General features: G+C 32.6%; 1 protein-coding gene across 4 annotated transcripts in view; it reads right to left on the reverse strand.

Annotated features, from left to right (window-relative positions):
• Positions 1-15,006, reverse strand: part of LOC132723114 (phosphatidylinositol 4-phosphate 3-kinase C2 domain-containing subunit beta-like) — a 60,298-nt gene that overhangs the window by 26,911 nt on the left and 18,381 nt on the right. The window contains exons 11-21 of one of the 4 annotated variants that reach the window (XM_060707781.1): positions 14,478-14,683; positions 12,994-13,130; positions 12,260-12,289; positions 9,174-9,188; positions 5,038-5,122; positions 4,288-4,413; positions 3,485-3,655; positions 3,058-3,163; positions 2,393-2,454; positions 1,170-1,250; positions 290-478 (exon numbers count right to left, since the gene is read on the reverse strand). In XM_060707781.1, coding sequence (XP_060563764.1) covers positions 290-478; positions 1,170-1,250; positions 2,393-2,454; positions 3,058-3,163; positions 3,485-3,655; positions 4,288-4,413; positions 5,038-5,122; positions 9,174-9,188; positions 12,260-12,289; positions 12,994-13,130; positions 14,478-14,683 — 1,208 coding nt within the window. The remainder of the gene's footprint in view (positions 1-289; positions 479-1,169; positions 1,251-2,392; positions 2,455-3,057; positions 3,164-3,484; positions 3,656-4,287; positions 4,414-5,037; positions 5,123-9,173; positions 9,189-12,259; positions 12,290-12,993; positions 13,131-14,477; positions 14,684-15,006) is intronic. The other 3 variants (XM_060707783.1, XM_060707782.1, XM_060707784.1) reach the window with 3 other exon arrangements.

The raw sequence follows: 15,006 nt of genomic DNA on the forward strand, positions 1-15,006 counted from the left end.
GTGGAGTCTCTTTAATGAAATATTAAAATTAGTTTCATGCTAAGAAGGATCTAATCAATAAATAATCAAAGATAAATGCAACCTTCACCTTTTAAGCAATTCAAACTTGCTTATATAAAAAAACAAGCTTACAGAAAGGTTAAAATAATGTATTGGTAAAAAAGTTACCGGATAATGAATTAGAAAACAGTAAATCATGGCTTGGATTTCATTTATAAACATTCAAACTTGATATTGGCAAGTCATACTTACAAACTGAAAATATAATCAAATCAAAAATGGAACATACTGTGGTAGGAGGAGCTCTAATGACTGCATTGGCTGTAATGTCGACCACTGTTTGATCTGGGCGTATATCTCTGGAAGACACGCCCAGTCCCAGCCTGGAGCTGCCTGTAATATCCATGGCAACAAGCCAGGGTAGTCATGAAGATTTTGTCTATACGCCCACAAGATCTCCAACTGGTCTCCTGTGCAACTGAGAAATGAAAATTGAGCTTTAAATGACAGTAAAACATTGGTTGGAATCTTTTTTCCATAATAAAAAAACTATGAGACACAAATCAAATTTTGTGTTTTGATCAAGTATACATTACTCAAGTTTGAGGAATTTACTAGCCTAGTTTCTCTATGAAAATGTATGTATCTTTTGATCTAATTATTTTATGTAATTCTTTTCTAAAATTATATATTATATATGCTATTTAAAATAATTATGTCTATATATACATTTTTATTGTATAAAACAGTAATAGACGTTTTATTTTATAATATTACTATAACATTTCTATAATGCAACAAATGTGGTATCTGTGAACGTAGATATCTGTTAAGTACGTTTTCGTCATTTCCTTTGTTATTTATTTATCAACTGATGAAGGTAATAAACGAAACATGTGTTGATATTTAAAATTGTGTTAGTTCTTGATCTATTTGTCGTAATATAAAATTTGTCCATTCAGAGCATACTTTATTAAATTTGTCACCTTAGTGCAGTAACGAATTAAGTATGGCTAAATTTAATAGGAGTTAATAAGTTATTGCACTAAGGTAACAATATATGTATATGTTCAAACTGGCCAAGCTTTATACTTGTGGCATAGATAAGTCATTCTCACAGCTAATATTCTAAAAATAAAACAGTCATTAACAGTATATATAATACATACGAGGTTACACAATCTTTTTTCATCACTTCTTTAATTTCTTCCTGTATTTCTGGTGCAAGGTCTGCAAACGTCTTCTTCTTACTGCAACAAGATATAAAATACCATCACTGACAAATGCTCAAAAATATTACAATACCGTCACTGACAAATGCTCAAAAATATTACACACAACTAACTGAACATTCACTATCATAAAGTAAGCCAAATCATGACACTTTTTTTCTCTCCAAAAAAATTATTTACAAGTTGGTAAACGATACACATAAAGCACGATGCTAAAATTTCCAACACTTACAAACTTTGTACTGCAAAAATTTTTTTATCCGCGGGATTTAAGATCTGACGAAATTTCATATTGTCTGCTGTAAGATTATTTTGCACCCCATTGTTTACATTTTACCTTTTGGTAAAAAACAACTTTCCACAAATTTAAGAACCCACAAAAATTTTCTTTGTAAAGGGACAAAACCAAAAAATTTCATACCGACAAAATTAAGTGAATTCACAGTAACTGAGTTTGCAATTTTCAACTAAAGATATTTGTTTTGTTTTGATTGCAGCTGAAGGATCTCCACTTCCAGAAGTTTAATATCAACTTTTTATGTCTTATGACAAATCAAACCATTTGCAAAAGCTATGCCAAAATAAAAACAAATTTTTTTAACACACACAAAAAATTAAGTCTTGGATCATTAAAGGGAGACACAGGCAAAATTTTCATTTCTAAGTTTTGAATTTTTCATTAATTATTCTGTAAATGTCCTCAAAAAGAATACACTTAACAGTAAAAGGAACAAAGTTTTTCACCATAAAAAGAATAAAATGATGTTTTCCTAACTTGACCCGCGTGGGTCAGGTAAGAGCGCTAAGATTTCACAAAAAATGTCACTGTGTACTCTGGAAACGTTAAAGAACATGTCAAATCAATTACTTGTGTTTCAATCATACAATACCCATAATACCTGTTATTGTAACTTACAGGGATTGTTCAAATCACATGACTTGTTTTTAAACTTTTCGCTGATTCTGTTGGCGTATAAATTTCATTCAACATATATAGATATATTTAAGCTTCAAACCAAAAATATATAGAATTTATACAGAAATTCATGCTGGGACTTTAAGAAATGTCATTTTAGTGTGATTTCAGTATACAAGATCATTTTTATATTTTTATCATTATTTTGCCTGAGTATCCCTTTAAAGAGAAAGTCAATACATACCATTCTGACATATTTAATGGCTCTGAAAACACAATCTGTTTCCCAAAGTCTGGCAAATTAAACTGAAATGAAAGAAATATATTTTCATACTTGGTCTAACTGTTGTTTCACACTCTCATGTAATCTAAATCTCTTAAAAGTCCCTCAGCATCTTAAATTATCGATTTTTTCATATAATTTAGTCAGTAAGTGTGAGGAGAGAATAGACAGAGGGACAAAATGGCAAATGGGCAACTATATACTCCTTAGAATAATTTCCTGGGTGCTTAACAATCAAAATTGATACTCTACTGACTGTCAACAAGGTCATTCAAGGTCACAAAATCTCTCACAATCAGGTCGTACAAGGTTACATAATCTTTTACAACAAGGTCATACAAGGTCACATAATCTCTTACAACAAGGTCGTACAAGGTCACATAATCTCACAACAAGGTCGTACAAGGTCACATAATCTGTCACAACAAGGTCGTACAAGGTCACATAATCTATCAAAAATCTTAATAACAAATTTATAATACAACACAATTCCTTTATTTCAGGAAATGTGAAAAGTACTTAATAAATATACAGAAGATGTGTATATAGAATAGATAAACATCCTGATTAACCAATTAAAATCAGTGTTACAAAACTTATGAAAAATCTTCTGTTCTCTTACATACCTGTAAAAGTGCCGAGTCCGGCTGTAATGTAGAACAAAATGGGGTTATAGGATCTGCAGCAAAATTCATCTGTAGGGGCACTAGTTGGCTGCCTTGTAACAAATACCTGAAATTATATGCAAGAAATACCTCATTTTTAATCACATATGTATATAGATGTAATTATCAATGGGACCTGACAAAAACAGTTCTTGATTTAAATATGTGATAGACAGAATATTATACTCGTGTAGATGCATAAGTGACGACATATTGTTAGAGACAAAGGATCACATAATATAATTCAAAACTATAATTTGTTCAATGATAATCAAATTAATTAGCACTGATCATATTTATTAGCATTGATCATACAATCACTCAACTTTCCTTTATCTATATCCTCAATGAAATGATTTCCAATATTTAGCTAATAAGACACACTTACCCTCTTCTGTTGAAGAGTTGAATGGTTACCCCACCCAGTGCTGTGGTCTCTTTCTGAGATTCTCCTGCAGTACCACTTCCTGAACCAGTCTGGAGGTTTTTCACTCCAACTAGAGTTATACACAGTCTAGTTTCCCTTGGCAACAAGCACAGTTGTACATCATGTGTTAACCTGCAAAAAGGTCATGATCTTTCACCCGTAACAAAACAAAACCTTTCATCTTCGTAAACCAACAATGATACAAGATTATTTCTTTTTATTTTTATAACAATTTGACTTAAAAACCTTGAGAAGAAGACTTCTTGTGAGTAAATACAAATAAACAATGTTGTAGTGTCATTAAAAACCTGTTCAACAGTGACAGAGATGCCATTATGCCATTTAAAAAATGTGTTTTTATAATCTGCATCGGCAGCCATCTTGTTCATCAAACCAGGACTACTGTTACTATTTTTGTAAAAGGACCGTCAAAAGTTTATATGTACATTGTTATAATTATTTATATTTGGTTAAATGGTTAATGATGATATGAATTGGGCACTTACCATTCACCCCACACTATGACGGGAACCAGAATTGGGCACTTACCATTCATCCCACACTATGACGGGAACCAGAATTGGGCACTTACCATTCATCCCACACTATGACGGGAACCAGAATTGGGCACTTACCATTCACCCCACACTATGATGGGAACCAGAATTGGGTACTTACCATTTATCCCACACTATGACGGGAACCAGAATTGGGCACTTACCATTCATCCCACACGATGACGGGAACCAGAACTGGGCACTTACCATTCATCCCACACTATGACGGGAACAAGACCAGAGGTATGAACAGAGGCACATGTAGAACATGACATAACACCTAGCTTTCTCTTCCCATGATATAGTTCTGTTTCCATTTTATACTCGTCAAATCTGAAAGTAAACAATGGTTTTAAAATAACATAATTTTAGTCTCAAACTTATAGTGGCAGCATGGCCATGTGGTTAACATGATATAGCTCTGTTTCCATTTTATACTTTAACAATAGTTATAAAATAACATAATTTTAGTCTTTAAATTATAGTGGGGGGCATGGTTGAGTGATTAACGCCTCAAACAAGTAATCTAAGGATTGCTGGCCATTGGGTTCAAACCCAGTCAGGGACAACTCGTTGTTTCCATGGGCAAGAAACTTTTCACTCATAGCCAAGTACTAACTGGTGCGAGAATGTGTCTTTAAGCTTCCTACACAATCAAGCTGAAATATGAAACTAAATTTATGCAAAATTTTACATTCTATTAATTTACTAATAGAATAGCCAACTGAGAAATAATTCATAAGTTCCTACTACTTACTGCAAAGGCAAACCATTTAGCATTACCATGATGTCACTGAAGCAACAATACTATTTCTTACAGAAAACATTTTTTTTTTCAAAATCAATGTTTTACAAGTCAATTTTAACCTCAACTGGGCTTAATTTAAGATTAAAATATCCCAAACTTCTCATGAGCTTTAACCATGAAATTAGAAACAAAACATTAAACATACGTACCTACTACCCCAGTCAGGAGGTATTCTATGCACTGTACAGATCTGAACAATGAAATTTTCACCAGAACCAGTCACATCTTGTGGATCTGAAGGCATAAAACTAACGATATCATACTGAGCCAAATCTGTCATTGAGCTATCTAAATCTATCATCCAAATTTGTTATCCAGATATGCAAATCTGTTATAAAGATATCCAAATCTGTTATCCAGATACCCAAATTTGTTACCAAGATAAACAAATCTGTCATCCAGATATCCAAATTAGTTATCCAGATATCCAAATCTGTTATCAAGATATACAAATCTGTTATACAGATATCTGGATTATTCATCTGGTTATATCATAAGAATATTCAAAATTTGGCACAAGACAAAAAAAAACCTTTATATATTTAATTTTATTTCATATGACTGTTAAAAAAATCTTTTCAAATTGAATGAGTATAATGATTATGATAATACTGCATTCAGTGGGCTAATTGTCAACTTTGTAAATCAAAGATTACAATAAAACTTTATAGTACTTCCTAGAGAAAAACTGAATTATAATTTATTGATACAACAGATAGGAGGTATATTTGCAGCTTGATAAATACATGTAGGAGAAATTACTTCTAAATGTAGGTAAAAAGTAAAATTGTTGTGTTTTTTTTCATTTTGTTCATCAACTTGCTCTGTTACGAGATTTGTAGTTTTTCAGACTTTGGTCAAACATTATGAGGCAAAAACTATTACAGAATGTCTACAGGGGTCTTGCATAAACCATTCATTCATGTCAAAGTTGATAATATGTTTTCAGGGTTTCTTCCAATGCTATTACAATTTATCGTATTGGTTTATTGAAATTATGGCTCCTGTTGATAACATAAATTTCTTGCATATCAGACAATATTATCTACAGTTTACACCAGTGCTAGAAAACCCTGTCTTACACCCCCCATTAAATGATGTCATGGCCGCGCACCATTTATGAATGAATTGTGTTCTTAGGATGACGTCATTTTAAAGTTATGAATGAAGTTGTAAGTTTATACGCTACTATAAGAACAAGATTGCATTTGAGAAAAATGCTATGCCACCGCATGGTTCAAATTCCATAGCTGTACATCAAAGGACAAGAAAGTAGGTCACATCATCAAAATCTAGGTCAAAGTTCAATTTTACAACTAAAACTGTGCACATGGTCAAAATGTCATTGCTGTACATCATAGGACAAGAAAGTAGGTCACTGTCCCCTTGGGCAAGGCATAATTTTGACCCAAGGGTTTAATAACAATCTTGTTACAGGTCCACCAAACAACATTTCAAGTCAAATATCTAAGCTATAGCTATCTCCAATTCAGAAAACATTTGTTTTATTTTCTGTTTTTACTACGTGTACATAATGAGAATCACTGCCCCCGGGCAGGGCCAATTTTTGACATTTGAACAACTTTGGTAGAGGACCTATAGATGATATTATATATCAAACATCAAAGCTCTATGCCTTGAACCTTCAGACAAAATTTTTTTTTTTCACTATATGTACATAATGAAAATCAATGACCCCCGGGGCGGAACCAATTTTGACCCCAGGGCTATAATTTGAACAATCTTGCTAGAGGTTCACTACACAATGTTTCATGCAAAATATTTTAACTTTATCCTTTGTAAATTTAGAGAAGATGATTTTTTAAGTTTTAACTATATACATATAGGATAAACCTAAGGCTCCCAGGGGCGGGGTTAATTTTGACACAAGAGGCAAAATTTGAACAACTTTGGTAGAGTACCTTTAGATGATATTATTTAACAAATATTAAAGCTCTAAGCCTTGTACCTTCAGACAATAAGATTTTTTGATTTTTTACTATATGTATATATTGAAATCAATGACCCCCAGGGCGGGGACAATTTTGACCCCAGGGCTATAATTTGAACAATCTTGCTAGAGTTTTACAACACAATGTTTCATGCAAAATATCTAACCTTTAGCATTTGTCAATTGCTAGAAGAATTTTTTTTAAGTTTTTACTATATACATATAAGGAAAACCAATGACCCCTGGGGCGGGCCGATTTTGACCCCAGGGCTATAATTTGAACAATCTTGGTAAGGGTCTACCAGATGATGCCTTATGCAAAATATCTAAGCTCTTGGCCTTTTGGGTTTTTACAAGAAGGTATTTTAAGTTTTTACTATATGTACATAGTGAAAATCAATGACCCCCGGGGCGGGGCCAATTTTGACCCCAGGGCTATAATTTGAACAACCTTGTTAGAGGTCTACCAGGCAATGCCTTATGCAAAATATTTAAGCTCTAGGCCTTTTGGGTCTTTACAAGAAGATTTTTTAATTTATTCTTATAATTCCTTTTGGTTGCCATGGCAACCAGATTTCTGCATGGAATGAAATTCTTTGAACAACTTTGGAAGCCCTTCACCCAAGGAACAATCCTGCCAAGTTTGGTTGAAATTGGACTAGTGGTTTTTCACAAGAAGATTTTTTTTAAGTTCACTATATAATCTATATATAAACACACACACAAACACACACACACACATACACACAGGTGAATCGCTATATGCCACCGCATCGCAGATGCTGCGGTGGCATAAAAATGTGCCTAATGGGAATATCAGTTTTCGTAATGCCTGTTCTGAAAATAATTGATATGTTACATGCAATAAAAAGTATCAAACACCGGCTGTTGTTATGGACGGGAATATCTAGCTCTCGGGTAACTGTTTAGCAGTAAAATCGGCAGAGCCTCGTCACCCCCGTAAACAGCTACCCTCAAGCTAGATATTCTGGTCTCTAGCGACAGTCAGTGTAAGATTCTTATACAATATATCTGCTGCAAAAATCATGTATGCATTTTTTAAAAGAATACTCAATATTAAGATTGAACAATATTAGCATATGGTCATGCTGAAGTTTAGAGCTTATCTTTTGAAAGAATTTCAGCATAATAATACAAGTAAGGAGTAGCCTGAGGAGAGTCTTAAGGTTTGTTCCAGTAATAACCCGTTTCTCTACATCAAACTGTCAACTTCTTCACTTATTATTTGCATTAAAAGAGGAGCAAAAATAAAACTTTCTTCTACATGTAACTCTGAACTTTTCGCAAGTCAATTGTAGCTCCCTTTCCTCAGTCCAAGTCTTTAACAAAGAATGTATACAACTGTCATAATGTATAGATACAGTACAACCTGTGCAGCAAAAACACCCAGTGAGAGAAAAATATTTTGGATGTTACTTTGAAATATTGTTCTAAAGAGATCAAATCTATTGTGAAGTCTTACTCTGAGAAAAATTGACAAATATTGTTGTAAAAGGTAGTTGCTCTACAAAGGGCCACACTGTAGAGATCACTGGCTGTTCTGCAGAGGTAGTACAATACATTAAACAGCTTACAGAAATATTTAGTTATCACATATATATACTGAGATCAAGAAATGTCAGTTTTCAAAAGGACAAATTTACAATACACGAGACAAGCAACTTTAAAGAGAAGTAGAATTTTTCAGACCAGACCATGAAGACCCTGACAAACCAACTGCCAAAGTTAATACTAGATTAGACATTACATCACATCAGTTTTAAGTTTATCCCTTATTCTTCTAGCTTATCCCTGACCAAGATCAGTCAGCTCATCTTGGCAATTTGATCATGGTCTGCACTGTTTGCTTGTAGTCAGAATAATGAGCCGCGTCATGACAAAACCAACATACTGCGTTTGCGACCAGCATGGATCCAGACCAGCCTGCGCATCCACGCAGTCTGATCAGGATCCATGCTGTTCGCTATCAGTTTCTCTATTTGTTATAGGGTTTGTAAGCGAACAGCATGGATTCTGATCAGACTGCGCGGATGCGCAGGCTGGTCTGGATCCATGCTGGCCGCAAACCCATTATGTTGGTTTTGTCATGACGCGGCTCATATATTTTAAATTATCAAAAACCAAGATGAATGGTTTGCAGTATGAACAAGTTGGTTAAAGACTTTTTAGCTTGATACAGCATAAGACAAAGTATTTGATAGAACAAGAGGATATATTTTGATGTACATGGAAATTAGTGTATTACAATCCACATTTATTTTGTTTTTTGTTCACAAAGCAATACTTTGATGCAATGTTTAAAATGTACCTTACCAAATCTTCTCCTGACTATAAATAGAAATAATTGTCATAATGTGGTATCCTACAGATATTCATTAGCTCATGTGAAAATAGACAAAAAATAGACTAATTTTGTTTTACAAGGACATCTTACATGAAAGTCCAAGAAATTAAAAAAAATATGCATGTACATATACTTAGTTATCTCGCAGATTACTATATACATGTATATCAATACCAGACTTTTGCTTTAATTTTTTTTTTTTCGGTTGAGGGGGGGGGGGGGTCTTTTTGTTTTCATAATCATTATGGAAATATTTTTTCATTTGCAAAAAAGCAACCTGTCCAAAGGACAGAGTGCTCGACTATACTCAGAGCTTGATAGTAAAACAAAAGCCTGGATAATGTAGAATTTTCTAGGTGTAGAATTTTTTGCGTTCAAAAAGGGCCATAATTCTGTCAAAATCCATTTAACAGTGGACTGTGTATTTATTATGCTCTCAAGCGATGAGTGAAGTTTCAATCCATTCCCTTCAGTAGTTATGGAGATACCAACTTGCACACAAAAACTTAACCAAAGTGTGACGACAAAGCCGATGCAGACACCAAGGTGAGTGCAATAGCTCCCCCTTTTCTTTGAAATTGACATATGGTTCGACACAACCATTTCAAATAAAACAAACTAAAATAGCTAAAATAGATTAAAAGACAATAAGTTTCAGCATATCTCTAATAAAAAAACTTACAAGAGAAATTTGAGTGACTTAATTCAAACTTTTTCACTAAAATATTCAACATAACTATATTAAGATTACATATTCATACATAACGATTGGCTGAAAATTACTGGGAAACAAGTCTCAATGGATAATTCTCAACTTTTGAAATAATCAATACAAAATATTTATTTACTTTCAGTGTTAGGGAGCCACTGGGTTAGAGGTAATGCCTAAGTAAATATGAATATTACATGGGTGCAAGTTGTAAAATTAGGGAAAAACCTTAAAATGTAGAGAGTGTGGGTAGTGGGCACAGGGAACCATGAGGAATTCTGGCATTACTTAGGAAACTTGCACCCTTTGTTTTAAGGAATGCATTTTAATTTAAATGAAATTAACTTAACAAATATATTTTTGTCAGATATTTGAAATTTGAATGGACACACTCTTGTTTACATCTGAAACAAATTTTTTTCTTATCTTAAACATTAGTTTCATTAAAAATGTTTTTTTAATTTACAAAACAATCAAAATCATTTTAAAAAGTAAAAATATATTTCACTCTATTCTATTTATCTTATCTCTAAACATGCACATTCTGCATACATGTACCTATAAATATTGCATACTAGATAAATGCTGCCAATAAAATAATTATTTGCCCCTGAATTGTACTATAATTTATATACAAGGGCCACAACTCAACATCTGATAACTGCCTTAAAATGCATACTTTGTGTTGGCACCTGAATTCCTGTAAAATTTCATTAAAATAGTGAAAACTAGAAATTTTTATAGATCCAAATCAGTAATAAACTTTTGATGAAAATATTTTCTCATGGACAGACAAACTGAGTGTACAAACACCTTTTTCTCCCAATAAAGTTTCATTGAAACATGTACCCCAGGGTTTTGAGTTATGACCTCCAGAAGTAAACATTTTGCCAGAAATATGGACAGACTGACAGACAAACAATATGATTACCATTAGCCATCTTATAAAGTATAATAATTATTTTACATTCCCATACTAATGAACAGAAAAGAAAACATTCAACTGAAAAGTTCCACATTCTAATAATTATATTCAATATAAACAAAAATTAAAAAATAAAGCACAGAAAACAGACATGTTTTTAAAAAAAAACATTCAAAATGAGCAGAAAACAAGTGTTTCATTCCGTGGCCTAGCAATACATATATTTTTTTCGTGAAAAAAGGGTGGAAAAATTATGCAATTATACTGACTCCTTGAAAAGCTTTTTTTTTTAAGACGAATCTAAAGATTTTATTTTTCAATTTTTCGTTTATAATAAGTTGTGGTTTTAAGTCGCATAGACACCTTGAAGGTCCTACTACAACTTTCATGTATAAATCTAATAGTTGAGGAAGACCTCAGGTGCCCCTCTGAGCATTAATTCAGGCATGTGCCAACACTTTAGCAGAACCATCAAGCTCCTATAATCTTGCTGGATAATTTCCTTACATGTTCCTCTTGCTAATAAAATATATACAAAATGCAGAAAAAATACTGTTTAAAATTAATTTCAAATGCTGTGATACTTTTAAAGGGACTCCACTGAGGTTTTTGACATGATTGGACTAGAAATATTTTTCCAAGACTTGTGTACCATTTGATGTAGGTCTTGGCCAAAATCTTGTATACAAAGTTTCAGATCATTCCCTCATCCTGACTTTCCAGAGCATTCATTTACATTGTGCAAAATGACCCAACGCTTTTCACTCAAATTGGGCTAAGAATCGTCAAAAAATCAATTTGCAATGTAATTCTAAGTATTGTTTTTTACTTTTCTTTGCAGATTTTTCCATTTTAAATGTTTGACTTGATCTATATAAGAATTGTAAACTTCATGTTATTAAGCTTTTTTAACCTCAGTGGAGCTCCTTTAAAAGTTATAAAACAACATTAAACAATGCATGATAAAATGTTCCAGCTTTTAAAAAGAGTCAATATAATTATACAATATAAAATTGGTCTTTTGAGATATCACAAAAATGACTGCATTGTAAAATAAAACAGGATGTATTGTCGACTGAGACAGAAATTGAATCATTAACTAAAACACAATATAACTAACTCACAGGCAATTTTAGATTTAAAATTGTAAGTTTTCACTAAAATATGGCAAGAACTTGAAAATATATTTTCCAAAAAAAAAAGTAGGGGAAAAAACTCTTTTGAAAAGAAACAATAGAAAAGTTTAAGCGAAAGAACAAATATTATCATCACCTTAGTGCATTAACGGTTTATCACCTATTAAATTATATTAGGAGTTAACCTGTTACTGCACTACGGTGACAATATCAACGATTTTCAAGTTTTACAATAGTACAGTCATAATAGTGGTATCTGGTGACAATATAAAAACATGTAATTACACTTATAAATTCTCCCATCCTTTTTATTGTCTGAAACAAATACAAAAAAATATCAAGTCAAATTTAAATGCTTTTCTGATGAATACTTGTTATTGATTGGCTAATTTTGCAATGAAATTTGAAATTGACCAATGGGAATGCAGCAACCAGTGTCTTCCCTTATACCTCATTCTTGAAAGGCTAGTTTGAAATAAATCACACATTTGTACATAAATTTTAATTAATTTGACTTTGGAAAACTGAATTGCTATCAAATGAAAATTTACATTTTGATAAGTAATGATTTACATTTTGATATATTATTATATGTAATTGAAAACTGACCAATTCCAAAATTTAAATTCCATCAAACATTTTTATTCTATTGTATTCTTCCTATATGGGATTACTATTCAAATCTTATTATTCTGATGCATTTCTTCTCAGATGGGATCACTATAGTTCTTCGATGAGATCACTAAATATAGTTCATATATGAGATCACTAAATATAGTTCATATATGAGATCCCTAAATATAGTTCATATATGAGATCACTAAATATAGTTCTTAGATGAGATCACTAAATATAGTTCATAATTATATGAGATCACTAAATATAGATATAATTTAGTCTTACTGATATCAAGGTGACTAAAGTTCCATAAAAAACAAGTTATCAAACAACCCTTCACCATAGCAATAAACGTATGAAATCAACGAAAGAACCTTTTAAAAAAATAATACAATACTTACCCCATGGTTGATCTATTTTCTTGCCAAGGTGGAAGTCAGTGTGGAAAGCTTGACAATAAATTCTGACAAGAGCAATTGTTGACTTAATCAATGATTCCAGAGCTTCCTCTAACTGCGGGATATGTGACAGTTTCATGCTGTCAAAAAAAAAAATAACATCATTGATATAAAGCCGCAAGTGTATCACAGTTTTGGCGAGACTTTAAAGGGACTCCACTGAGGTTTTATTGACATGAGGGAACTAATTAAATAATTTTTCAGGATTTATGTTCAGTTTGATGTAAGTTTTGACAAATAACTTTTGTGCAAAGTTTCAGATCATTCACTTACTCTGTTTTGCAAGAGTAATAATTCTTATCGGAAAAATGGTCCATATTTGAAAGCATTGCAATGCTTTTCACTCAAATCGGGCTATAAATAGCACAAAAATACAAGTATCAATATATTTCTTATATAATCTTATGCATATCGTTCTGTTTTAAAGTGTCATACTTGTTATATGTAAAAATTCCAATGTTATGTTTTTATTCTTTTGAACCTCAGTGGAGTTCCTTTAACCTTTTCCCTTATATAAGCGTGTTTCGACGGCTTTTTGCCCCCCCCCCCCCCTTTTGGAGGCTTCAAACAGTGAAAAAATGTCCTATTTAGACCCCAAACACTGTTTTTCGTTTGAGAAATGTTGTTAAAAAAAGTGACCATTTTTTCGGCGCCATCCCCCATCCAAATAATACATCAGGGGGTTGCCAAGAAAATTTTGGACTTGTGAGAGGCTTAAAATGACCCCAGGTTGATCATAAGGTAACGTGTAACCAACACTGAAAAGCCTTTGACTCTATCTCAATCCCTTGAGAAGTTGCAGCACTTTGAAGTAAATTTTGATGGAAAAAATCGAGGCAAAAAAGTGATTTTTGGCAATTTTGAGATGCCCCCTCGTTGCCATGGTAACAGGAAATTTAAGACTGAGCATGTCGTTACAAAGGCAATGGTCCAGTCAACATTTGTGCCAAGTTTGATTAGTATTGAAGCATTTTTCATAGTTTCATAGCAGTTTGAACTTGTAAGAGAAGGCTTTTCAGTGAAAATGGCCATTTTTCACAATATGCTCATGGGGGAAAGGGTTAAAGGGCATAGAAATAAACTGGCATAATACAAATAATAATATGAAATTTTCAAGAAATGTACAATCACATTGTTTTCATATTCTTATAGTCATACTTACGAGTTTTGGTAAAAAAGTGACTTAGGTATTTAAAGCACATGAATTATATTTGTAAACAAAATAAAACATTTCCTTACAAAATAGTCAACTTTCAAATTTTTATCCATATATAAATAGTAATGGTATGACATTTTTCATTATTCCGGGCCCTCAATGTTTATTTTAAATTTGTATTATGTAAAAGAAGCAAAATAAGGCCAATTTTCCACTATAAAAAGACTATAATAAACACAGGAAGTCAATTTTCAGTTCCCTTCTTTCATACCTCCCTCTTTGAAGAGTTGCATATCCACCATCATTATGCTCTAGTGTAGATGATTTAGCGGGTATTGAACTTTTCATTTGTTTCAATAAGCTCTCCACGCGGCTCAGACACTTGGCTATATCAATGGTCTCGATCTTCGACAGGATGTTACATATTGCCTTTACCGACTGTGACAATGACTGGAACTGTACATTCTGGACTTCATCCTGTTACATTTAAACAAAATATTTGGTCTAAAATACAGCAAGCATTGTCACAAGGAAAGAATATTCATTTACTCTCATCTTCATATCAAAACATGACCCATGTAAGAAATTTTCATCTTCATACTAGGAAATGAATGAGTTAAAATCAAGACTTGTTACAGGTCATGTACAATAACCTACACATATGGTTCTGAAAACAAGTGTATAATTTTTTATGTGTGTGTGTGTGTGTGTGTGTGTGTGCGTTTGGGTTTGTATACTCTCGCCACCGGAAAGAGACCATATGGGCGAGCAGAATTTTTGACAGGGTTTCACACCAAACC

This window comes from Ruditapes philippinarum, unplaced genomic scaffold (assembly GCF_026571515.1).
Source record: "Ruditapes philippinarum isolate M1 unplaced genomic scaffold, ASM2657151v2 ctg4537_1_1_1_1, whole genome shotgun sequence".
In the NCBI taxonomy this organism is placed as follows: domain Eukaryota; kingdom Metazoa; phylum Mollusca; class Bivalvia; order Venerida; family Veneridae; genus Ruditapes; species Ruditapes philippinarum.